At 40.0% G+C, this 26,821-nt stretch overlaps 3 protein-coding genes across 4 annotated transcripts; 1 reads left to right on the top strand and 2 right to left on the bottom strand.

Annotated features, from left to right (window-relative positions):
- Nucleotides 1-121: 121 nt before the first annotated feature.
- On the top strand, nucleotides 122-3,913 carry slc7a6 (solute carrier family 7 member 6). Its single transcript, XM_062419681.1, has 9 exons — nucleotides 122-611; nucleotides 710-835; nucleotides 1,815-1,959; nucleotides 2,067-2,190; nucleotides 2,276-2,379; nucleotides 2,515-2,611; nucleotides 2,903-3,052; nucleotides 3,522-3,705; nucleotides 3,794-3,913. Exons 1-9 carry the CDS (start codon nucleotides 122-124, stop codon nucleotides 3,859-3,861), a joined length of 1,488 nt encoding a protein of 495 aa, XP_062275665.1. The 3' UTR covers nucleotides 3,862-3,913.
- Nucleotides 3,914-5,198: 1,285 nt separating this feature from the next.
- Nucleotides 5,199-26,496, bottom strand: slc7a6os (solute carrier family 7 member 6 opposite strand). 2 transcript variants are annotated; one of them, XR_009925188.1, is made up of 15 exons: nucleotides 26,423-26,496; nucleotides 26,234-26,335; nucleotides 26,027-26,081; nucleotides 25,530-25,617; nucleotides 24,610-24,738; nucleotides 24,111-24,266; nucleotides 23,967-24,021; nucleotides 23,736-23,827; nucleotides 22,168-22,286; nucleotides 20,696-20,976; nucleotides 10,711-10,922; nucleotides 9,718-10,047; nucleotides 7,214-7,469; nucleotides 6,861-6,993; nucleotides 5,199-6,056 (listed from the first exon to the last, which is right to left on the bottom strand). XR_009925188.1 is itself a non-coding variant. In XM_062419665.1 (15 exons), the coding sequence occupies exons 1-15, from the start codon at nucleotides 26,478-26,480 to the stop codon at nucleotides 5,935-5,937; spliced, it is 2,139 nt and encodes a 712-aa protein (XP_062275649.1). In that variant the 5' UTR covers nucleotides 26,481-26,496; the 3' UTR covers nucleotides 5,199-5,934. The 2 variants fall into 2 exon arrangements, 1 of the variants encoding a protein (XP_062275649.1); XM_062419665.1 differs by having other exon boundaries at nucleotides 7,263-7,469.
- LOC133980864 (adhesion G protein-coupled receptor G3-like) lies at nucleotides 17,274-17,962 on the bottom strand. The gene is made up of 2 exons (XM_062419694.1): nucleotides 17,560-17,962; nucleotides 17,274-17,471 (listed from the first exon to the last, which is right to left on the bottom strand). Exons 1-2 carry the CDS (start codon nucleotides 17,858-17,860, stop codon nucleotides 17,353-17,355), a joined length of 420 nt encoding a protein of 139 aa, XP_062275678.1. The 5' UTR covers nucleotides 17,861-17,962; the 3' UTR covers nucleotides 17,274-17,352.
- Nucleotides 26,497-26,821: the final 325 nt, after the last annotated feature.

Raw genomic sequence — 26,821 nt, 5'->3', positions numbered from 1 at the left:
CAGCTCCATTCTAACTGGTTTCTCCTGAATGTGTCACACAGGTTGTTCCAAAAGTCTCTGGACAGGCAGCAGGGACCTGTAGCCTCCACAGCTGGTCCTCAGCCCTGAGACGACGGGCGCCATGGCCGACCACGAAGACTCCAAGAAGATGAACGGCAGCGCCGATCACTCCTCTCAGCTGGTGGAGCCACCCAAAGAGAGCATGCAGTTGAAGAAAGAGATCTCTCTGCTCAATGGAGTCAGCCTGATCGTGGGGAATATGATCGGCTCGGGCATCTTCGTCTCCCCGAAGGGTGTGCTGCTCTACAGCGCCTCCTACGGGCTGTCGCTAATCATCTGGGTCATCGGAGGCCTGTTCTCTGTGGTGGGTGCCCTCTGCTACGCCGAGCTGGGCACCACCATTACCAAATCGGGAGCGTCTTACGCCTACATCCTGGAGTCATTTGGTGGCTTCATCGCCTTCATCCGTCTGTGGACGTCTTTGTTGATTATTGAACCCACCAGCCAGGCAGTCATCGCCATCACGTTCGCCAACTACCTGGTGCAGCCGCTCTTCCCGACGTGTGAGCCGCCTTACACAGCATCCAGGCTCATCGCTGCAGCATGCATGTGTAAGTCCCACACCTGTCTGCACATGTGGCTCCAGCTGTTCCTACAAGAAAAGGTCTCAAATCATTAACATCTGTGCTGAACTCCTCTCTCCTCTCAGGCCTACTGACATTCATCAACGCTGCCTACGTGAAGTGGGGCACCCGTGTGCAGGACGTTTTCACCTACGCCAAGGTGGCAGCCCTCATCGTCATCATCATCACCGGAATCGCCAAGCTGTGCCAGGGTGAGCGGCGTCAAGGGAAACACTTAGTTCCTCTGTGATGTAGAGCTGTTCAAGGATCAGTCTTCTCCTCTACAGTTTCTCCTAATCTCTTAACTGGGAATGATGAGCATTTTATTGAAAACTGGAATTACTTTTCTGCAATTTTCACACTTTGCAAAGTTACCCAGTAGGCCGGATTGGACCCCTTGGTGGGCTGGTTCTGGCCTGGGGGCCGTATGTTTGACACCCCTGGTTTAAACTCAGTTGGGTACATTTTAAAGGATGTTGCATTCTAAAGGAAAAACAGAACATTGCACACTTGCTTAATACATTCACAATGTAAAAAGTACATAAATACATTGTATATGATATATCTGAAGAAGGTTAGTGACCAAAATGTATTTATTAAAAAGTATCTTTATTGAGGGAGTGAAGACAGTGTGTGGATGTCCTATTTTTCCTTTTTAGTACATGTTTACTCCACCAACACACCTGTCAAGAAGACTACTCAAGTGTGTAAGAACTGTATTCAGTCTTAAAGGTGCAGTGTGTAGTATTTAGCGGCATCTAGTGGAACAGATATGGCAGAAATGGAATATGTAATAATAAGTATTATTTAATTAGTGTATAATCACCTGACAATAAGAATCATTGTGTTTTCATAACTTTACAATGACCTGTTTTCTATGTTTACATAAGGAGCAGGTACTCTTCCACAGACCATCCTTCACGCTTGGAAGTGGAGAGGGTGCAGTCAGATGTGCACTAAATACTACACACTGCACCTTTAATAGACACGTGTGAGCACAAGCATGTTCGCAGCTTGTTTGTTTGTGTGAGAGGGAGAGTAGAAGAGCATTTTGTCATGGCTGAAAATCAGTAGCTGAAACAGTACAGATCAAACTGCCTGTGTAAGGACTTAAAAAAGTATCACTCAGTCATTTTGTACATGCATTAAAATGTCACTGATTGCTCCTTTTTTAAACTGTCTCTTTCTTAGGTTACACAACCAACTTTGAATCCGCCTTTGAAGGATCGTCTACAGACCCCGGCAACATCGCGCTGGCGCTCTACTCTGCCCTTTTTTCCTACTCGGGCTGGGATACCCTCAACTTTGTCACAGAGGAGATCAAAAACCCTGAGAGGTAATGTCTCTTTTTTTCTTTTTCAATAGAAAATACAAGAAGAGGCAAGTTTAGAACACTTGAATCCAGAGTCAGTTTGGTTATACTCCACCACCTTTTTGCTACAGGAACCTGCCGCTGGCCATTGCCATCTCTATGCCCATCGTCACCATCATCTACATTCTGACTAATGTGGCCTACTATGCTGTTCTGGACATCAGCGCTATACTGGCCAGTGATGCTGTGGCAGTGGTGAATCTTGTTTTTATACAGCAACACATAAGAGACTGAAAACTGCTGAAAACTACTCACTAAACCAGTTTGTGTCTTGATTCAGACGTTTGCAGATCATACGCTCGGTGTGATGAGCTGGATCATCCCCATCGCCGTTGCTCTGTCCTGCTATGGAGGCCTCAACGCCTCCATTATAGCTGCATCCAGGTAAGAAAACATGAGCATTGATTAGTGTTGCAAAAACCAGCCATGCTGCTTTGTTGCTGTTCATTTGCAGTCTAAAAGTCCAGCAGTAAGAATGGCGTCACGTTGTGCTTCTTAATGCATGTTTGTTGTGTTCAGGTTGTTCTTTGTTGGCTCTCGTGAGGGTCACCTTCCAGACGCTCTCTCCATGATCCACATACAGAGATTCACTCCAATCCCTGCTCTGATCTTCAATGTACGAATACTCATTAATTACATGTATAGTGGAGGAAGTGCAGGAATCTGCCATGTTTGTTAATAATTAACTACTCATTCACTAATCTCCCCCTCATAAATGGGCTGAATGTGTGCGTGATTTTGAATTTTTAATATCTTTGCTTTCCTTGCTGCAATAAGCTAAATACATTATTTCATTAAGGCGAAAGTGTACAATTACATTTGAAACACCTCCTGTTTATATACAATGATCATTGCTTCATTGTTTCCACACTCACTCTCTCTCTTCATCCATCCGTCCACCGTTCAGTGCATCATGTCGCTGATCTACCTGACGGTGGAAGACGTCTTTCAGCTCATCAACTACTACAGCTTCAGCTACTGGTTCTTCATGGGGCTGTCCATCGCTGGACAGATCTACCTCCGCTGGAAGGAGCCTGACCGACCCAGACCTCTAAAGGTAAGCCCGGCCAATCACAGCTAGCCCGGGAATTTAAATGTGTGTGCGTGTAAGAATTTTTAACATCAAAAAAGCTATTCTGAAATTAATGTTTAACTCGTGTAGTGTCTTTCTCTGACTATCCAAGTAGATATTAGACGATTCACAACACATGCAAACGCTCTGAGTTAGTTTCCTGGGCTGCTTAACCAGTGCCGTAATTGCTAGAAAAGCTGCACCAGTTAAAATAGAAACAATCCAACAAAACTGAATAATTCTCAATATTTGCTACACTGAATGTAACATCAGTTTGTAGCTTCTTGTACTGACATGTGCTGTTGGTTTATTGAATACGCCTGCTTAAATTAGTATGAACTTACACTTTGAATGTGCAATATTGTGCTCAGTGATTCTGCAATGTGACACCAACTAAACTATATAAAGAAATGTCTCTCTTTTTTTTTTTATTTCTCTCTCTCTCTCTCTGTAGCTGACGTTATTCTACCCGGTGGTGTTCTGCATGTGCGCCATTTTCTTGGTGGTCGTTCCTCTCTACAGCGACACCATCAACTCTTTAATCGGCATTGCCATCGCCCTGTCAGGAGTACCCGTCTACTTCCTGGGCGTCTACCTCCCCGAGTCCAAAAGACCACCTGTCATCACCAAGCTGCTGGGTGAGTCTGCCACACGACCACATCTGTCACACGTGTCATATTCTTCGCCATCTTTTATTCTCCCTCAACATGTTTTCTTTCACCGCAGGTTCTCTGACTCATTTGACCCAGTATTCCTGCTACTGTGTACTGACAGAGATGGACAAAAGTGAATGAATAGCACTCCAAACACTTTACCCAGCAGCTTCTGCAGCGTCACAGCTCACAGTCACCCAGACGAGGGTGCTGCTGTGAGGAGGGAAAAAAAGATCTATGACTTTATTTTTTATTGTACTGTATACTTTATGGAAGTGTTCAGACTTCACCGACTTGTTTACAATGATGACACTGCTGCCCCAGATGCAGATTCAGACTGGACTTAGCCAAAAGTACAGATTCTGATATAGTACTGTTATACTCCATATAGTGAATATTGTTACGCACACTAATATAATGACCTCCATTATAGATCAATAGCCTCGTTGGTTCTACAGGCAGTTGTAAGTCTGCCTTCTTAAGTAGTATGTGCCTGTGAGATTTGACAGGGACTTGATAATGATGCAACAAAAAAGGACCTGTTTTATCTGAAGGATGGTGATGTGTGTGTGTGTGTGCGCAGTATGTGTGAGCAGGAAAAAATAGCTAAACCTAACCACAGGATGTATTCTAAGTCATATATTCATGTTTACTTCTTGAATGAAAAAAGGGAAGTTTTTTTTGTCTGCTGCTTTGTGAAGATGTCAACTTATCTTAATGCCTTCTGGTATTCCCATGTTTGAAACAGCAATTTTCCATTAAGCATGTTTAATGACTGGTGAATGTTTTAAACATTTAATGTCTGCAATATCCAGTCCAACACTGTAGGCAAGTGTAGCTTTGCTTTGAACTAAATCAGTTTATTCCAATTCTTTAGTTTTAAACTCATCCAACAGATGTTAAGACTTTGGACAAAATAGCTTTAATGTAATTTTGTTGCTTTGCATTTTTAAATCATGTCAAGCTGTGTAAGTCGCACAATCTCCGTCCCAAATTTTCAACTGTCAAGAATCTGTGAATTACTCCTAGATGCTTGTGGGACTTTCTACACCCTTTTTTCCTACTTAAGTTTGTATCTTGACTGATGCAAAAGGCAAATCACACATTGAAAGGTGCTTGATTTTAAGTTAGTGCATCATTCATAAACTTAGAAAATATTAATGGAATTGAAAGTTTTGATGTGCGACAATTAAACACCTCAGCTGTCACATGACAAACAGGTGAAGACCTCGGAGAGCTTTGGACCAGCTAGGACTGATTTCCTGTTTTCAACCTCTGGGATTCAACACTTTCTTATTGACCATGAAGAAAATCATTACTCGAGCCTCAGCAACGTGGACCATCAGGCTTCCTCTTACAGTAACATGAGCAGTCATTGGACTTTCATTATATTGTGTTCAGTCTCTAACTGATGTCTGACTAATATGTAAATTAACCAGTCTATGTTTATCATGCAAGAATAAATGACAACCAGATGTTTTCCATTTATTTTGAAAGCTTTCTTTTTATACACATCTACATATTTACAAAAAGTTTAATTTGACAAGCATTCCAGAGAAACAGTCGGATCTTCCAAAAAAAAAAAAGGGTACATTTCTGAACCAAACTCACGCACACCCACAACAACAAAAAATATACGCGCCACGCTTTCACATTATGCAAATTCTAAACACACACACACACAACTTGTACGTACACACGCTACCATGCACAAAATGCAAACACCCTAAAAACTGCAACCACACGCGACTCGAGACGTCTCACTTACAGAAGTGTTAACAGCACGAAGCATACGAGGCAACTCACACTGATGTGCAACACACACACACACACACACACACACACCCACCCACCCACTTGGAACAAACACCCACACACAAATTCACTCCACCACAGATTTAAAAAAAGAAAAAAAAGACACTGGGTCCTGCTGGAAATAACACCTGCTCCTTCAACATCTGTGTAGCAAAGGGTGGAGCTCGAGTTTGGTACATGTGCAATTCTCTGAACAGTGAGACGACTAAGTGTTCTGTGGTTGTCAAATTTTTAATATTGGCACAAATGTATTGATTGGACCTCATTATTAACTGATGTGTGATGAGTGCTACACATAAGATGTTTGGTTTTTTTCCTACACAGAGGTCTATGGAGTATGGTGTATTTCATGAAGAGGAGAGCCACAGATAGATGCTATAATAATAATGGGAGGGTAGATCAATTGGAATCATATTTGTTCCCATCATCTTCATCGTCATCTTCAGCATGCTCATGCAGCACTTCCCTCTGGTAGCGCTCCCAGTTCCTCCGGCTGTACGAGTGCTCCTCCTCCCAGTAACCTGCACACACACACACACACAAACAAACAAACAAACAAACAAACAAGGTACACCAGCCAATGAGTGAGTTTATTGCTGTGATGATCTGTCACTACTAATTAATCCTTCAGATGTCTTGTATTTGGCTGTCATTTACCAACCAGCAGGGTTTCTAGTTAGATATTGGGATTTCTCTCATGGAGGCAAATGAAATGTATGCACAGATTTATTACATGAATGTGAATTTGATTTGAAGATTATTATAAAAAGCTAATGTGGAGAAACGGGAAGAAATATGCCAAAAGTTCTCATCTATTTAACAGAGAAAAATATGTTGATTATAATTTGAAATCATTATGTGCACAGATGGAATAGAATTTAGTTTTCCACTTCATTTTGTCCTTTACATCATAATTGGTGATAAACCTTGTTTCAACAAACTAAAGTTAGTTCCAGATTTAGACTTGATTAGATGATGTTGCATTTTATAAACGTACTGAAAGAGGTATGAAAAGGCAAGGAAAAAGTCACTTAAAGGATACGTTTTATGGCTTACAGAATAATTTTTTATAACTGACATGAACATGTGCTTACATGTAGAAGACATTACTGTTCAGTCAGCTCTCATTATGACTGTTAGTCACCAAGTGTGTCAGATAAAAACCTGCACTACTTTTCCCGTGTGTTTTTGTTTTTAACCCAAGATGTCAAAAACATCTTAAAATTATTTGTTCTTAAAAAACAAACAAACACTTGCCTAAAAAAATAATACCTGAGTGTTTTGTACTAAAAATGTTAAGATCAGTCTCAAATAAGTGAACGTACCACCGTAGCGCTCCTCTCTGTCGCTGCCTGACCCACTCTCCTCATCGGGGTAGTCGTTCCTCCAGTTGCTTTCTTCATTCTCGTCGTCGTCATCTTCGTACACCTCCTCTTCATGCACCACAACGTCGGGCACCTGAGTTAAACACAGACCCAGTTATCTGACAGCCTTGTTTTGTATTATTAGAAATTATTGATAAAAAGATAAAAGCCTGAACGACCAGTTGTCCAAATGTGTGAGTCACCTGCCGAGCACGTAACTGTGACCTGTGCTCATTTATCCAAAATACACATTTCACAGTCATTTAAGTAAAGTCATCTAACTCTCTACTTCACCCATTTATTCATTCACTCACTCCGTGTTTTGCACTCATTCATCTGTTCCGTCCATCCATCCACACACACCAGTTCTCCCTCATCGGCGTAGGCCCTGACGGACAGGATGTCCTGAATCCACCCGGGTGTGACCGTTTCCTGGTAGTACAGATCATACACGTAGTCCTCTTCCTGCTCACGCTGCCTGTCGCCGCCTCGCTCTCCGGTTATGCTCAGACGCTCCCGCAGCATCTTGGTGTTGTTGCACATGATCACCTCTGGGTCCTGGGTCTGCACCTGTAGAAAAAGGAAAAAAAATGAAGGGAGAGGATAAATTAACCATGACTGAGGTTGTTTATATTAGAAACGCTGACTAGGCAGTTAATACACATGAGTCAGCTCAGATAAAAGATCTATTCTTTGTAATAAAATGATTTAACAATTAATTAATAAGCTATTAAACATCTGTGATACTCTTTGGTTTCTTAACACTAATTCCACATTCCTTACGCAACACAGGGCTCAACACAGGATTATGACTGATGAGGGATGTCAGCATGGTGTCGTGACAGACAAGTGGGGTTAAGATATAGTTTAAGTGGCAATCTCAATCATCTCCATTTCTTTGGCGACATCATATGGCGATAAGCTGTAACTGCAGGTGTGTTTTTTGGACCTCACATCACAGAGCAGGAAAAAAAAAACAAAAAAAAAACACCAGTGAATTGAAGAGGGAGTCTGGCAGATCAGGCACAAGTTAATGGCAAACGTGTCACTAGCTGTGCTGTTTGTAATTTGAATGCATGGTGGGGAATTTGCCACTGACACCCGGTTCATTATAAATCATAATACTGTGAATGCAAGAGCTTCATCAGCAGATTATAAGCTCTATCAGCACTGCGTTACCTCATTCAGAGATAGAGTGACTTAACAGACTTTATTTACATGAAATCTTCTGATATTGCCACTTTAACAGTTACTGCATCTCCCCCCTTACATTTACATTTAATGGCAGTTATACTAGGAGCCTAAAAGGAACATTGTGTCATGAATATGAACAGTGTTTTTGACAGTGTGAAGAAAGCTGTTGCTGCTTCAGTAAAGCTCATCCTCTCCCCTGACCAGTGTTACATCATTGTTATTCATACATTATCCATACTGCTAATATACATCATTGCTTTCCTGCTTCACATCACTATTTTTACAAGATAAAAACTACATTAGGCAATTACCATTACCTTTTGTCAAGATTGAGTGCTGTAGCAGACAAAGCAGACTTAAACATTTCTGTTAATTCTGTTCTTAAAGGATTTAGTGCTCAGCAGGTACTCCTGCAACAGGAGGAGGGCAGGCTGGTTAGTCTCAGCCTCACTGGCTTCAGGAATTAGGGATGGAAATCTTTGGGAATCTCAAGATTTGTTTCCAAACTGATTCAAGATTGAATAAACAGAAAAGGGGACTCTATTTTCAGCCTGTTACTCCAGTATACAGCATGCTAAATCATTAATTGGTCTGTAGTCTGCTGAAACACAATATAAAAAAGTAAGTGGCAGTTAAGATAAATGATCCCAATGTAGGTCAGTGTCAGCAAAGAGAAGTGTGTGAAAAGGTAACTGCATTCATTTGGAGGTATCTTACAGTCTGTCTGTATGAGAATAACAAAATTAAAGTGTCATTTACTGACCAACATTTGTTGGTGTTCATGCTGTGGAGGATTGCCCAGCTGTGTTTTCTAACATAATGTCAACAGCCTCTCTGCTGCTTTTAGTTCTGAGGAAAAACCATCACTGTCCAATATGTTGAACAGGTAAACATAACGTGCACCCACTTATTTTCTTCACTGCACTGACTTAACAATTGAGTTCCACCATTTCCCCTTTCCACTAACATAGTGTTATTAACATTTATTTAAACATAATTTTGACTATGAATGGATTGAGAACAGTAGAAGACAAGAGTCACGATTCATACGTGACTGTTTTTCCCACCCACACCTGACAATAATATGCCAAATTTAAGATGTGTGGCTAATGGTGCATACATGAACTGAAATCAAGTCTGCTTTGAAATCTGAGCTGCCTGAATACATCCTGTGTATGCAGATAGAAGACCTTAAGCCTCTGCTGCAGCTCTGATAACATGCTCTATCACTACAGCCTGTGTACTAACCTAACTCTAAATCCATGTTTGAACTGTACCTTAAGGGTGATGAATTTTGATAGAGTCCTACTCATTTAATTATTAACTGTAGAAGGCAACACTATCTGCATCTGTTTATTCGCCATTCTCTGGTCCTACTTTTTGTTGGTTTTTTGACAGTTCTGCCATTATTGATCAGTTAATAGTTGAAGCAGAAAATGGGGGCGAGCAATAAGCCACGTTTACATTCCTACTTATATCATATTAAGTCCCATTGTTTTTCTAATAATGCAGAAGTGACACAACACACTAATTTTCTACAAAGTGACACCTTTAAAACAAAATTGTGGTACCGATTCATTTATCTGTATTGATCCCTAACTAACTACAATAACGGTCAACCCACCTTGCCAGACAACTTGTCCTCGCCTTGTTCATCCTCATGTATGAGATCCACCACCTGGATTTCACCAACACCCAAACACTTGTCCTGCTGTTTCTCAGTTTCTTCTGCCCCCTCAGAGGTATCTGTCTGGGGATCCTGCTGCTCGGCGGGGCTAGACAGACCTGTGCGGTGGCTGGACAGTATTCTGTAGCGTTCCTCCCTCCTGGTGCTCCACTTAGTGCTCCGTAGGTCCCCGGTGATCCGTTGAGAGCTGCCGGCAGAGGGGCGCAGCGCATGGGCCATGCGAGGCCGGGCCAGGGCCTGTCGAACCTGCGTCTGAACGGGAGCATCCTGGAGAGAGAAAGAGAGAGAGGAATGATGAAATAACCAGTAGATTTAGTTAAGAGCTGATGGTGGTTGGAATAAATATATAAACAGTATGAGGTTCAAAAGAACACGCCACCTATACTTAGCTTTCATATCCACTCTTCACTGCACCACTAAAAACACTTGTTAAATCAGATGAACAGTCATAGAAACACAATGAACAGTCAAACTCGTGAGTGATGTCATTAAACCAATACGGTAGGCCTTATAATGTTTACAAACCACACTCCATGGCGTGCGTGACGGGTGTGACTTGATATGGCACATTTAAATACGTTTTCATGTGAATGAGAACGTATTGATTTTGGATAAAGTGAAACCATTTTACAGGCTAACACGTCACAACGACGCTCAACATCAACAAAAATGAGCTAACAGGAGGTAGTTAGCTCCAGCGCTATGCTACCAACAGCTAACACAGAAGGCGCGTTATTTCCCCAACGACAGCCGTCATTTTAGTTGTTCAATTGAGCTTTTATATCAGCCAGTCAACTTCACTAAACCAGCTACGGTTGTACCGACGCGTTAACTAACCCAAATTTACCCAACCACGCTCCTAACTCTTTTCCACGCCAGCTGCGTTGACGTTAGCCTGGTTTGCTGAGTTAGCACCCGCGGGCCTCTTACCTGCGTCGCTACGGTCGCCACGAGTTTGAACACGGAGTTTTCCACCTCGGCTTCATTGGGCTCCGGTACCGTCTCGCCGGTATTTTGGGACGTCTCTGGTCGGATACGTTTGCAAGCCAGCAACAAAGCATCCGCGGGGTCGGTGCCCCTTTTTCTCTTGACTCGCAGAATCGTCGTGTTTGGGTCCATGTTGTCCTCAGTCTGTCTGGCACCTAGAGAGGAGGAGAAGGCGAGAGCTCTCACTCCGCCTTTATTTCTGGATACCGCAGACGTCACTACACTCCTAATTAATCACGTTACTTTGTCGATTTAAAATGAGCACTAAGCTCATTCCTTAAAGTCGACTGTGCCACCACAGAAACATTTACGCTACAATTGAATGATGGTATTCAAAAGCCAAATTATTGTTAAATGTGATCATTTATAAAGATATATCATTCAGTCTTTAAATAAAGACTAAATAAATCAAATGTTGAAAAAGACTTGAAAAAAATATTTTATAAGAAACCTGGAATTTTGTAATCCAGTTTGGTTTTCCTATCATGTTCATATCATTTGTCCATTGCAATTTGAGTGGGACAAACTGTCTACGTGTTTAAATTAAAATGGTAAAGTTATCAGGCTAATACAAAGAAACATTATTGGTGGGGAACAAAACAGATAAATAGCCTATACAAGTAAATTTTTACTGTTATAAATTCATAGCCTACTGAAATGTTATCATTTGAAGACAACAAATGGAATTGTTACTTTGCAAATTTAAAAATCTTCAGTACATTTTATTTTTAGCGCATAATTTAGGTCCCTATTCAGGTTTAAACAGTGCTTTTTAAGTATCAGATAATCAAATGATTAACTGCTGACTAATCAACCATAAGACATATACTTATACAGCTGGCACACTCTTGGCAGTAAATCGGCTGTAATAGTTGTTTTAATCCCAAACACACCCGACAGCCGAGAAAATGAATGAACTATGAAGTATTTTTAGATCATGCTTTAATCATTTTAGGAAACAGATTATGGATCCGAAATAAGATGGTGCAAATAATTTGATGGTAAAAAAAACTACCAAGAGAAAGACTTTTATAAAGACTAATATGATTCTCTTCTGATACCTGCAGACATATTATAGTTGCAGCAGTTGACAAAAGTTTATCTTGGTGAATTTAATGAAACTGGAAGATCTGTGAGATATGGCACTCTGCTGCAGACTTAATTCCATCCGGGGCGCTATGATAGGACAGTCGAACCAAACAAATGTATGGGGCCCAAAAAGAAGACTTGGGAAAGGGGATGACAATATGACAATAATCCTCCATGAAACTTCAATCCACATTCATGTAATAAATCTGTGCATACATTTCATTTGCCTCCATTAGAGAAATCCCAATATTGTGTGTTTTTGTACTAAAACTTATACTGTCCTCCCACCTCAGCTTTATTTCCCCTTATCTTCCAGTAGAGCAGTATAATGTGATTTATAGTCAAACTAAGGTTATCTGACATACACACATCTGGTCAATCTTGCTGAACAACTCTGGCGTTATCATGATAATCTTTGCACTTGTTATGTGTATGAGGGCTCCGGGGGTGGTCACTTTGGACAAAAGAAAAGACACCAGGCTGTGCGACCTCAGGGGGTAGTCACATGACCAGTATAAGCCTATGAGGAGTGAAGTGACACTGAAAAGAAGACTCACACATCCCCCATTCTACTTACAAGTTTCTTTAAGAGTGACAACTGGGCTGCAGTCGCCACACAACCTGGTTCTAAAGGGAAGATAATTCAGTGCTTGGTCTAGTCTGCCCTTTTTAAGGATAAGGAAACGTTATATTTATACATACAGGTAAGTGCAATATTTACTCTGCAACTTTAACACTTATGTAAATGCTGTATTCTGAACGAAACTGCCCTTAACATTTCTAGTAGACAATAATGCAAATGCACCTTTAACTAATATTCTAACATCATTTTGTCCCCCAACAACCACTTTTAAAAATTCAGTACTGACATTGTTTTTCATGTTTTTCATGTCTCAGTGTGGTTCAACATGTCAGCTGCCACCTGTTTGCTCTCTGAGGACAACTTTTTGTGCTCCATCTGCCTGGATGTGTTCAACACTCCTGTCACCATACCATGCGGACACAACTTCTGTCAAAACTGCATTACTGAAAACTGGAGAATCAACAGAAAATGTCAGTGCCCTATGTGCAAAAAGCTTTATGACAAAAGACCCGAGCTGCATGTCAATATTTTCATATCAGAGATGGCAACTCAGTTCAGAGAGTCGGTTGTAGAAAAAGGCTCGAAGCAACTCTGTGCTAAACCAGGAGATGTTTCATGTGACGCCTGCACAGGGATTAAACTGAAGGCCCTCAAGTCCTGCCTGGTGTGTCTGGCCTCATATTGTGAGACCCACCTGGAGCGCCATCAGACAGTGTCAGTGCTGAAGAGGCATAAGCTCATTGATCCTCTGGAGAACCTTGAGGACAGGATGTGTACAAAGCATGATGAGCTGATGGAGCTGTTCTGCAAGACTGACCACATGTGTGTTTGCCAGTTTTGCGCCGAGTTGGACCATGGGTCACATGACGTGGTTCTTCTGAAAGAAGAATGCCAGGTTAAGAAGGTGGAGCTAGGGAAAACGGAAGCCGAATTTCAGCAGATGATCCAGGAGAGACAGCTGAAAATACAGGAGCTCAAACAGTCAGCAAAGCTCAGCATGGAGGCTGCAGACAAAGAGACGGCAGATGGGGTGCAGGTCTTCACCGCTCTGGTGCAGTCTGTTGAGACAGGCCTGGCTGATGTCATGGAAACGATCAGAAAGAAGCAGAAAACCCCAGCAAAGCAGGCTGAGGACTTCATCAAAGAGCTGGATCTGGAGATGTCAGAGCTGAGGAAGAGAAATGCTGAGGTAGAGCAGCTCTCACACTCTGAAGACCACCTCCATCTCCTCCGAAGGTTCCATTCGCTGAACACCTCTCTACCCACAAAGGACTGGACAAAAGTCAGCCTCCGTCAGCCATCGTTTGGGGGAACTGTGGCAAGAGCTGTGTCTCAGCTCAAAGAGACACTCGGCAAAGAGATGGAGAAACTGCTTGAAGCCGAGCTGAGGAGGGTGCAGCAGCACGCAGTGAACATAACTCTCGATCCTGATACAGCACATCGCAAACTCATCCTGTCCGACGATGGGAAACAAGTCAATCACAGCAATATAGAGAAAAATCTCCCTGACAACATAGAGAGATTTTCATATTGTGTCATTGTCTTTGGAAAGCAAAGTTTCTCCTCTGGCAGATTCTACTATGAGGTGGAAGTTAGAGGGAAAACAAAATGGGATTTAGGAGTGGCCAGCGGGTCGGTCAACAGAAAGGGAGAAATCACGTCAAGCCCAGAGACCGGCTACTGGACGCTGCAGCTGAGGAATGGAAATGAATATGTGGCTCTGGCCGACCCCGATGTCCTCCTCTCTCTGAAATCACAGCCTCTGAAAGTGGGAGTGTTTGTGGATTACGAGGAAGGCCTGGTCACCTTTTATGATGTTGACGCTGCAGATGTCATTTACTCTTTCAGCTGTTGCTCCTTCACTGACAAACTCTACCCATTCTTCAGCCCCTGCTTCAATGATTATGGTGATAACTCTGCCCCTCTCAGGATCTCTGCTGTCTGCACAACTCACATCATTTAAGAGTTATTTAAGAGAAGTCACACAAGTGCCAATAATGAAACAATCCAACAAAGCTCATGAGCAATCATTTTAGAATATAATGTTCCAATAAACTGGATCTTATCATTTAAGGACATAAAGGTAAGGAGCTTTTTATATCAGGATGACAGTGAAAAACTCTTTCATTTCTAGTCAGCTAGGGTACTTTAATGTGCCGCTAACAGGAATACCACAAAAGAATCTCAATTAGATAGATAGATCTTTATTGTCATTGTCACCAGTACAACAAAATTTAAAAGTGCTCACCAGTGAGTGCATCATTCATAAAATAAATTAAATAAAACAAAACAAGAAAATAAAAGTTAAATAAATACTATATATAAAAACATATACATTTGGTCATTGCACGGCTAATTAGTTGCAGGTACTCCAGAATGCAGCTGCTAGAGTTTTAATTAGAAATATGACCATATAACACCAGTGCTGAGGTTGTTACACTGGCTTCCTGTAAATTTCAGAGGTGATTTGAACATTTTAATGAGGTCATCAGGTTGTTCACATCATCTTAATAAATATTGGTGAAGCTGCTTTTAGTTTTTATGCTCCAAGCTGCTGCAACATCTTACTTGATCATGTTACATTCCTTTTTAACGGCACCTTTCAGTAATCTAGTAGTTACTGGTCCTAATTATTATTTTTATTTTATTCCTACATTTTTTATGGGTTGTTTTTGTTTTGTCTTTTAACTGGTTGGCAGTTGGTGTTAATTATTATTCATCTTTATTTTATTCTTGCTTTTGGAGAATTTTAACTCATTTATGTGTTTGTTTCAACTGTGTTTACTTATCTATGATATTTTGTCTTGTACATTGTCTACATGATCTATCTTATATATTATCGTGGCTATAACTTCTATGGTAGCTCACTCTCTTCCACCTGGAATAAAATATGCTATATAAATAAGGTTTTGCTTATTTATATAGCATATATATTACTAATCAATAACTGCTGCTGCTGGAAATGGTGACCCCTTCAAGATCAAATTGTTACACTCAGTTTTCGTCTTCATAGCTATGCACTGTGAACTCATTTAATAGCATATTCTCTGGTTTTAATAGTAAATTTAGGACTTCACAAATGTGTCACATCCAGTACTACAGGAGTAAAATGTTTATGTATTATTTCAACCAAATTTGATTGCACACTCACTAGAAATGGTTAAATAATTTCAACAGGAGGAAATCCTGTCATGATTACAAACCTCACCAGAGCCTGAGAATTATCATACAACTACTAGCAGAAGAAACCAAAACTATGAAGACATCATTAACAGGAAACTTCAGTTCCTGGTTTGAGCTTTTGTTAAGAAAGGAGAAATGATCTCTGAACTAGAGGTCTGAGAAACCGAATTCTCCTCATCGGTCCATGTTGTGAAAAACAAAACAAAAAAACTGGAGAGATACAGGAAACAATAGATCATCAAAATATATGGAATATATTATTATATTTTAAATATGTGGGGGGTTCTTTCTGTCCAGAGATGTATCTATACAAAATTATATTAATGCCAATTGCATACACTTTACTGTTATGTAAATCAAATGTAATTTATTGGTCTGTGTAATGATATGATCAAGCTCTACTGCTAAATAACAGCAGAAAAACACAAGATTGAGTTCATTTTTCCAATAGTTAAACAAAAAAATGAGTTACTTTAAAACATGTTTTTTTGTTTGTTTTGTTGTTGTTGTCATTATTTAAAAAGTTGGGTTCACTGATTTAGTGAAGACGCTATGTACATATATGTATGTGTTATGTACTGAAACCTAAAAGGCCAGTAGATGGTGCTAAAGAGACACCACACCAGCAGCACCTGCACCCCGAATGGAAACCGTAAACACTACATTTGTTTCAGCTGATTTTTAAAAGGTTTGTGTCTACTTCATGTTTGAAAGAGATTGTTTGCATCAAATTTCTGTGTGCAGTTCATTTGTACTTAATAAAAGTCTAAATACTCCAATAAATATTTAAGTTGTAAGGCATCTCTTGAATGTTTTCATGAACCTGTGTAACAGCCAGCATGAGGTACAAGGCCAGCTTTTCTCTGGAAATAACAGATGCATTGTTGCAGTTCCAAGCATTTGGTTTTCCTTTAAACCATCATCGTGAGAAGCTAGAGGTATCAGCTGTTAGTAGGAAGTGACATTTAAGCAATTTCTTGTGAACCACAGTTCAGTTCATGGGAGGATCATTAACTGCTTATGACACTTTTTTTTAAGTAGGAGTGTGGAAATGAAGCAATATTAGTGATAACAGAACCTAAATACAGTTTATGTGAAATACACAAGAATGAATTGCAAAATTTCTTGTATTCCCACATTATGAAGTAGACCTCTATAGATAGATTCCTCTTGGTTTTTCTGAAGTTTTTCAGCAAATGATGGAATGGATGGATCCATACTTCCACACAACAGCCGGTCTTGGGGTTAATGGAACAGTTTTTATGAATATAAATTTATCATGATCTTTTATATAACTTTTGGTGGGAATCCATTCCATGAAATTGCATTTTTAGTCAGGTTCTAGACTTAATTGATTAAGACTACAGAGTTTGTTTTTTTCAAGATACGACACATCAGTGACATTTTGCCCTGCTGAGAAATAAAGCTGGTGAAATGAATATATTGTCCTGCGTGTGTCATATTTTAGAAATATATGAAGATCTTATTATTACTTTTCCAATTTAGTCAAAATTACATTTGTAAGAAGCAGCCCAAGTGGTGATGCAATAGATACGTAACCTGATGTATAGTTTTCAATTCCATCTTTATTAAAAGAAGCAGAAAGACATCAGCAAATTAAATTATTTTTAGTTATCATTTAACTGCATAAAACTGGAATCCAAAGGGCAGCAAAGACCTAATATAGGTAATGTATAAATAATAATATATTTACAGTGTTTACAGCTGTTTCAGCTATTGAAACTAGTAGTCATCATTTTCTGAGAGGTGGAAAAGTCTTTGACTGAGGAATTATGATCAGATCGAGACTTGCAAGTCAAAGCCATGGACCACAGGAACACAAATACACCTGAAAGGAGAAAATAAAAGCTGCTGTCAATTTCAGCAAACATATAAACACAGCACATTCTATATGTGAGGATCCTGCACATACTGACCCTGCAGGGAGTTGAGTATAGTGAAGATGTATAACCCAGGGAGGGAGCTGTAGGTGGTGCTGGCTAAGCCCCAAGGTAACCCCAGCACAAAGCTGAGGCCCAGCACTGTGGCACAATCCTTCCACAGTCTGCTCCCTTTCTCTCTGTTCATCTTGTTCCAGCCACTATCGCGTGCCCTTAGCCCCCACAGCTTAAAAACCACCAGCCCCAGCATGCACGTGTTATATAGTATCACCACACATGGAAAGGCCACAGTAGTGATGTAGCTGACCAAAAGCCTCTGTGGGAATTTGCTGCTCATCCAGCACCTGCAAGGTCATTTTTATAAGAGAGGTCTAAGAGAGACAATTCAACATTTTCTAAGAATTCAAATGAAATGTGGGACATATTTAATATTCTCACAATAAATGTTGGTTTCTTACATCTGCATTGTTGAATTGAAGTCATTTGAATCCCTCAGTCCCAGACTGTATTTCCCATAAACACCCGAAATCCAACACGCCACTGCGATGAATGTAGGAACACCTGCATAAAGACATGTAAGACAGAGTTTATTTCAACCAATCCTGGCTGTATGGCTAACTGTAGTGGTGCTTTTAAATAAAGATGTTAAGTCTTTGTCCAGATAACGTAGAGAAGATTTCTTTCCACTTTAGGATAATCAAAGGACTTATGGTAACATTTAACTGTACAGTGCTCGACATCAACAAAAAGTCAACCATTTTCAAAACCTTTTCTCAATGTTGGAAACTGCTACAGACTTCCTCTTTTCTTAATGCATTGCTACTTGTTGTGGGGCAGTATATAGTATAAATGCACATCACAATCATTAACTTGCAGACTTAGTCTTTGTTAAAAGGGATGTGTGCTGTGTAAACTTTGATGTAGTTGTAGATTTTAAATGGGCAGCCCATACATCAGTGAAGAAAGTGCTCAGGAGTCCAAGATGTCTTGAGCTGAAAAGGTTTATTGAGACTTGATCAAGGAGAATGAAAGAGTAATCAGTACATGCTCTGTCCTGATGCTCCTTCAAATTCTGGAGTTTCGGTCCTTTGGGGATAGTCTTATTGTAAGCCACACAGATAATGCCATAGTTGAACCATGCCCAAATATGGGCAGATCCAACACATCTACAGCATATAGAAATTAGCTTATTGGTCTACAGATGAGAACAGTGTCTGAAACGCAGCTCTTGTCCTCCATTCCTCAAGGTCCACAATATCCAACCCATCTACAGTTACCTCTACACCGTTCAAAGAGAGACAGGCAAACACATATCTGACCTTGGCTGCTATAGCAACACTATCAGGGTGCTTCCTGTTTTTTCTCAAAAAGGAGCAGACCTGTCTACTACTGCCTGAAGGGGAGACAGTGTCTAACATTCGAGATTCGGTGCAGCCTTACAATGACCTCAAGGCCTAGTTTGACCCAATTTATGCCAATGTACGACCACTAGAATGTTTAAAGCAGCGTTTATCGATAGTTTCACAATGGATCAAATGATTACCAGAATGTGAAGGATGTTGCATGTAGAGGATTATCACATCTGCAGTTCATTGTTTTGGTTTTACAGCTCGCAACTTTACTGTTGTGGTTAATTGATTTCAGCAGTGTCATATCCAGCTGCAATAGCAAAAACAAACTCTGATAAACCCATTGTACACTACCCTAGCACCAAACAGCTAAAAAGCTAAATAATCAATAAATCTATTGCAGGTTTAAGCCCCTTATCATTTCAGTTGATATTGTATGACCAATTGACAAAAAAGAAATACGGGCCTTCGGGGCCTGGAGTCCTGGTGTAGTTGCCTGCTTACCTCCAGTTGGTAATCCTGCCCTCATCATGATAGTACTTGTACTTGTGTGCACGCTACAAAACAACATGTGAAACTTGCCCTACAGTGCCTGCAGTGGTCCAAAACGTCTTACTTTGTACTTATTGAAGTTGCTCTAAACAGAATAAATGTACATATGCCAACCATAGACTGTATATAAAATGGACGTAACATCCGTGACGTCACCCATTGGTTTGTGGACTGCTGCTTGGAAGCAAATAGTTTTGGATCTGGGCAGCGGCATCTTGAGAATTTCCGGTGCATGCCGGGTAAAAAAAAAACACGGATTCTACTTATATGGGCATCAGGAGGAGCAAGAGGCGCCCTCCTGAACCTGTGAACCAATCAACCTGTCAATCACGACGTAGCCACGCCCTCGTCAAATATTAAATCAGGGAGGCCAAAATTTCACAAATGAACATCATACTGCATTGAAGACGGCTTTAAACTAGCGATTGAGACCATAAACACATTTGTGAAAATGTTTACTGAGGTTAGAAATCAAGTGAGAAGTTGGTGAATTCTCCATTGACTTGTATAGAGACGGAAGTCCTTTTGACACCAAAACGGTCGCCCCCTGGTGGCCTTTTGATATAATGCAGTTTTAAGTTACTTCCGCGTTGGCATCATTTCAGAGGACCAGAACTCCCCGCCTGATGCCAACCTAACAATTTAGTTTTGAATGTCTGTTTTCCACTAATGTCCTTACAATATTATAATATATCATAACAACTAATCATTATAATTGGCAAAAGTCATTCATACGTCATCCTAATTCAGGCAATATTAATTTGGCTGACTCATCAACAATATATCAGACGACTACACATTCATACACCTTAAATGATGTTGACTCTGTCCAACCCAGGCTCAAGGACTGTCACAATAATTAGGTTATTGATTTATCTTACAATAATGTAAGAACATCATCATGGCTATGTATCGACTTACCATATGATACATGGACATGACCATGATCATTTTTTTGACCTTAATATTGCCACTCTTTGCATTAGCAGCTAAGAGGCTATTCATGTCACATTGGCTAATCCGCTAATATGGAATTAAAGGTAAATAACTGTCCCGACCCATAATGGTAGTCTGTGTTTTTACAGAAGTGTCGCAGCCACTCTCCAAATCCACCACCTGCGCCTCTTGCATTATTATGCTATTATATTATCATTGCAGTGGTATACAATGATCTTTAAATAACAATAATATTGTTTATCGCAATGATTTCTGAGACAATACATCGTCCAACAAAAGTAGTTATCATGACAGGCCTAGCAGGCTCCACTCACCCCATCCCACCAAGCTGAGTTTGAGCACGTATCTCCTGACATAGATGTTAAAGACCCGGACAAGGAGAAGGTAGAGGTGGAATCCCTCCAGAGCCATCCAGCTGATGGTGGCCAGCAGGGACCAGTGTAAGAAGAAACCCAGAGCTTTGCAAACCAAGTCCTCCTCTGTCACTTCCAGCATGTTCGCCCAAAAGCTGCACAGCAGGAAACTGAGGTGTAGGCAGAGCAGTGCACCTGTTAGTTGCATATGCACACTGATGGCCTTCTCTGGACGGCGCCGTCTGAAATGGGAACAGAGTACAGTAGAGTACATTTTTGTATTGCATGTTCAGCACATACTTCATCAGGCCATTTCTGACCTGAATTTTAGCTTTGAAAAGGTGAAACACAAATTTATTTTCACATATGGGTCACTTTACAACACCATATTGGTAAAGATATGCAGGTTGGCTGGCTAATACACTAACTTGAGACTGAGTACAGAGTCCGCAGCCCTGATCTTAAGATAAGATAAGAAGTATTTTATTAATCCCTTGGAGGGGAAATTGAATGTTACCTTCTCACAAAAACAGCCAACATACAGCAAGGAAACATACAGACTCAGGCTTAGGCTCTTAATGGCTTATTACTGTATCATATTGAGGGGCTGTGAATTGAACATTTCAATTGAGGTCACATGAAAATTAGACAGTACTATTCTGAATCTAATAATCTTTAGCCAGAAATCAGAAATGTGTTTTACTTTGAATTATGAGAATCTGTTAAAAGTCCTGCACAGTAGTTGGACGAAAGCGGATACGTTTGTATTTCCCTAAAGTTGATAACAGATTAGGTATGCAAGATAAAGCATCCTCGGTGGAAGCTTCTTTGGGCTGCCTGTAAGTGAACATGCTCTGGTATCATTCAGGTTCATGGTTATGTAAACATTTTTTTGTTTCTTTTTTTTTTTTTGAATCTGCATCTTGAATTCAATCATTGAGCTTGTTTGATCCACAGGACCTTACCACAAGCCTCTGCAACCTCGGTCTGCAAAGATGCACATCCTTCTTTGCAGAACTGTCTTAAAAAAAGGTGTCCTACTGACACTCTCTTCCACGCCCCATTACTAACTTTTCTGATTCTTGCACATGTACTGTAATCATGTGAAAAAAAGGGACTTGGCACTAAAATGACTGTAACATTGAAAGATATCTATGTGATTTGACTTATTTGGACAGCTGAAGCTTCATATTATTCTTAGTGGTTTTAGAAAAAGATGTTACTAATGTTTCTAATACTTGCACATGTATTCATATTAGCACATGTAATCATAGGGAGAACAGAGCAAAAACAAGAACAGAGCCTCATCAAAAAGAAAATTCAAGAACATATACTGACTATGCATGTATTGCTTAACTTCCTTGACAAAAACGACTTAAGTAAGATTCTTTTCATCATCAATATTTCCAGTTACAGTTAAACAAAAAACTCACTGCAGACATATGTAGATGATCAAGCTGATGGCTGTGAAGAAGACAGAGAGGGCTGATCCAACGTAGGTGATATAACTAAGGTTCTCAGCATTTCTTTTATCCACTGATATTTCCGGGTTCTGGAAGAGGAAAAAATACATTGAAAAAAGCTTTAAATCAATTTAAAGCTCAGAAGGCTGATGGAGGTTTCTTCAGTATAATGTACTAGTTGTTTCAGGTTTGTTGGCCCACTCACCCAGGAGTGCCTCTGTGACAATGTTGTTCCCCAGTTATGTATCCAAGAGACAAAATGTACCTTTGAACTTTGATAGCCTATAATATAATATAACATAATATAATATAATATAATATAGCCTATAATATAATATTATATAATATAATATAGCCTATAATATAATATCAGCTAGAATGAGAAAATCTGTGTGACTGAATTCACTGTTTGTGCTCACCTCAGTTACTGTTACTATGCTTGTTGATCTTTATGCACATAATGCAGTTTACCATGATAACAGTGGTAGATTGTAACTTTTTGATGCAATGAATTTAGAAAAAGATTGACAAAAAACAACTTCTCATTTTTAGCCAACAGCCGTTCATTTAGTCATCTGAAATGACAGCTTTCTCTGGCCAATTTTATCAGCCTAAGCTAGAACATTAGGCTGATGTTTATTAGTTCCTAGAGTTGTTCAAAAAAAACTTTTTAATGTTGCCAGCTGCCTCATTTTAACACAAGAATCTTGTAAGCTACTTGATACCTAAGTGATAATGTCCTAAAAGAAGCCAACAGATCCGAGGAAAAATGTCTGTACCCCCTAGTTGAGTAGTTAGCTAACCTTGGAAAGTCCAAAAAAAAGGCTCCACATCATTCCTGCTTGTTGAGAAAAATATAAAGCTTGACAGACTGCTGTGTACCAAGCTAGGATTGAGCAATTGCTATAGGGGGAAGGGTTTAGCGAAAGGTAAATTGGACCAAACTTGTACCCCAAACTACCAGAAAAACCTTTGTGGTGATGAGAATGTGTTCTCATGTGGCCTCATAGTTTTTTTATAGCACACATTTATTTATAAATAAATATATATAAATATACATTTATAGTAAGAAACACAGATGTTACTAATACTATTAATAATGGCTTTGACCTATTCAAGTGTCCAGTAAGCTATGACAATGTGAGTTTGGGTGGAAGTATAGTAACAAAAAGACGGACTGGCACTAAAAACACTGTAACGTTGAAAGATATCTACTTGATTTGCCTCATTTGGACGGCTGAAGCTTCATATTCAGATAAACTTTTAAATACATGTACAGAATGAGACTTGTGGATTTTGCCCTCTATCACTTACATTGTAAGTGCTTTATCAAGGGATCTTGTAATGGTCTGTATGAATAGAAGGAATGATTACATCAAGAAAAAACTATTTCAAGGTTCATTTGGTTACCTGACTATTGTTTGAAGACAGACTTGAAAAACTGTGTACCCGTCCTTTAAAATATGTGAATGTGTGAGAAATGGCTGATAAAAGAAAGAAGTACTGAGAGGAAATGTTCTGTACAAAGATGATCTTACCACAAGCACAGCAAAGAAGCTCAGATGGTCGCAACTACAGTTAAAATGAGTTCCATTGACACTGGTAAGAATGCCTTCTGTGCTCCAGTGACCTAAAAAAACACACAAACACACACACACACACACACACACACACACATATATAGAGCAGATATATATCATATTTGAGAGAAGAAAAACTGAAGGTAAAGGTGAATAGCAATGCAGGCAGGTATGCTGCATGTAGCCCACCTGTTCCATCACCTTCTTCTGACTCTTGCCAAAACACACAAGTCCCATTTTTTATCTGAAACATATATTACAAAACCATAAGAGGAAAGCCCATTGTGACGCTTTTGCAACACTAGCACGGCTGTTTTTTTGTTGTCATTTTACCGTTTCGTTGTGTTTGAAGGTTAATATGATGGGTTGTGAGAGGTTGCTGACAGGACGGTGCCCTGCCTTCACTACCAGCACTGTACCCCCCATAATTTCACCTTTCATGTGCACAGGGCCAAATCTTCTGGTTCCCCTTCGTGGTTGGGGAGTCAGCTGCAACAACAAAGTAACTCATGAGATAAAGTGTTGAAGAATTGCAACAACATGAGCTACAGTATCAGCCTTTGCTTGATTTTCATAGTAGATAGCAGCTGGTAATAAAGGGCTTATAGAAACCAATGCAAATCAGCACAAAAAGAAAATGCAACCAGTGTAAAGTGGAAACCACCATTAGTCTCCACTTCCTTTTCTATTCTCCTGAAAACAAAACTCCCAAATTCACCTACTTCTCTGTATCCACAAGTTCTTTGAGATTAGTACTGAACTAATACAGACAAACAGGGAATAACAAAGAAGTCTCCTGTGGTTCAAATGTTGTTCATTCAAAGTTACTCACCTTGAAGTAACTGCTGTCGAGCACGGTGATCACTAACTGTACCTCCCTCTGATGTGCACCTCCACTGCATCTCTGGAGAGCTGAGGATGGGATGTGAACCCTGTGCTCAGAGGTAAGACCCTCCTCAACCTAAAAAAACACAAATACACAAGTGAGCTGCATTCAGCATCTTGTTGCTCGCGTGCTCGCTCAGCAGCACAAGACAGCAGGTGATGTCTTTTTCCTTGCTTACACTTCTCGTAATAACATAAAAAGTTATCAAGAGCCAATCCTCATCTTCCAACCTGCGAAAAAAACCAACAGAAAAGATATGTTCGTTTTCTGCTCCTTCGTTGAGGAAGTAATATGTTAGCTGTGTGTGCCCAGGAATGGGCGACTGGTCATTACTCGACGGGACAGCTAGCCGTCTCATTATCTGGAGAGCTAATATCTACAAGGTGTTTCTAGTCAGATAGCAGTGTTTTGGTTGTGTTGTTGTGCTGGTTTCTTTGTTGACCAGAGAGGCAAGGCGCAAAGGAGCACAAAAAATGAGTCCATAGTCTGTTACAGACAACCCAGTCGGGAAAGGTCTCATTTTTCAGTTAGGTTACAACCCATTCACTCATGGTGATAAAAAACCATGAATTCATGTGAATTGCTTTACAATTCTTAAGTATATAACCTTTAATATGACATACAGTGAAAAACTATAGTAATGAACTCATTGAGGATGATATTAATTGTTGATTGTTGTAAATGTTTCAACAAAGACATCCTGAACTCCTATGTATGATGTGGGATATACAGTAGAAAATACTTATCGATGGACACCACAAAAACTTTATTTTGCTCATTTCTTGGGGAATATCATTAAAAACCCTTAAGTTTTGACCTTTAAGAACCAAGACAGAAGCAGCAGTTACCCTAAATGTTGGCCTTACCTCTTGAGATAAGTTCACACTCCTACAAATGAAGTTTGGCGTAAAACGTCCTTTGGGTCTACAGGCTCGAATTTTGTCATCATAACACCTACCGACACATACACATTTCATCAAACACAACAAAGTCATACAGAATGATAGCAACATGAATCAGTGATATCTATGGGAAGACTTTTAGAATTAACACTGGCAAAATGTGTAACATTTATTTAAGGATTATTGTACACAGTCATTTATGTGCTGAGAAAATGCTCAAAACCTTCCTAACCTATTCACAGAACCTAACATGATATACAATGTGATGTAATAATTCATTTCCTCATTCACTTTTTATGTTCTTTAAAAAAAACTTTTTTTCACAATCATTTCAGAGCCACCCCAGCATAGGCTACGTAAGACGTCAAGGAACATTAGTGTAGAAGAAAGATGTATACTCCCGTTAGAAAGCAGCATTGTAAAATCTACAGCATGAACTTAGTATCTACTGAATGAGTTACCTGGTCCAGGAGTAATTCATCTGTCGACACTTAATCAAGACGTTTTCACAGAAGCCTGTCAGAGTGACAAAGAAAGAAAACAGAGAGTGAAAGCTATCGCGTGTATAGATGGACACATACTGGATACAATATTGACACTACGAGATAAAACATGCAAGTGGCAGAAGAAGAACATGAGAGGAAATTGCTATAACTTTAACAACTTACTCTGGGAGGCTCTGGTGCTTTGTGTTGTTGCGGGGTTAGAGTCATTAACAGTGGGTGACAGAGTGCTAGTTGGTACTTCTGGTACGTTTGGTGATCCACGACCTTGATATAAATATATATGAACAGTTCAATTTACGCTCACGGCTCACATAACTATGATCATAAATAAACACATTTTGAAAAACTCACCGTCACCATGACCCGTAGAAACCCATACGAGTGAGACGAGACAAAGAGTCCTCCACATCTTGTGTCAGTGTTCCTCAAAACGCACAAATAGTGAATGCACTTCTGCTGGTTTGAGGCTTTCCTGATGAGGCGAGAGGGGAGGGTCACATCTACATATATCTCATGTTGGTGGCAGAGCGAGGACTGACAGGAAGTGACTCACATCAGTATTAAAGGTAATGCAGTAGGAAAGGGTCTTTACAGTTAGCTGATGAAGTTGAGACTTAATGGAAATGCTGCTGCGGCTCATGAGAGGACGATTCATATTCATAGGAATCAATTGAGCCCAGCTAAAATGTTATTTATATATTCTACCAATTACAATAAACAGTATGACTTACATGATTCTGGTGGATGTAT

Source organism: Scomber scombrus, chromosome 1 (genome assembly GCF_963691925.1).
Source record: "Scomber scombrus chromosome 1, fScoSco1.1, whole genome shotgun sequence".
Lineage (NCBI taxonomy): Eukaryota > Metazoa > Chordata > Actinopteri > Scombriformes > Scombridae > Scomber > Scomber scombrus.
The sequence above is the reverse complement of the archived record's forward strand: the minus strand, read 5'-3'. Positions and strand labels throughout refer to the sequence as shown.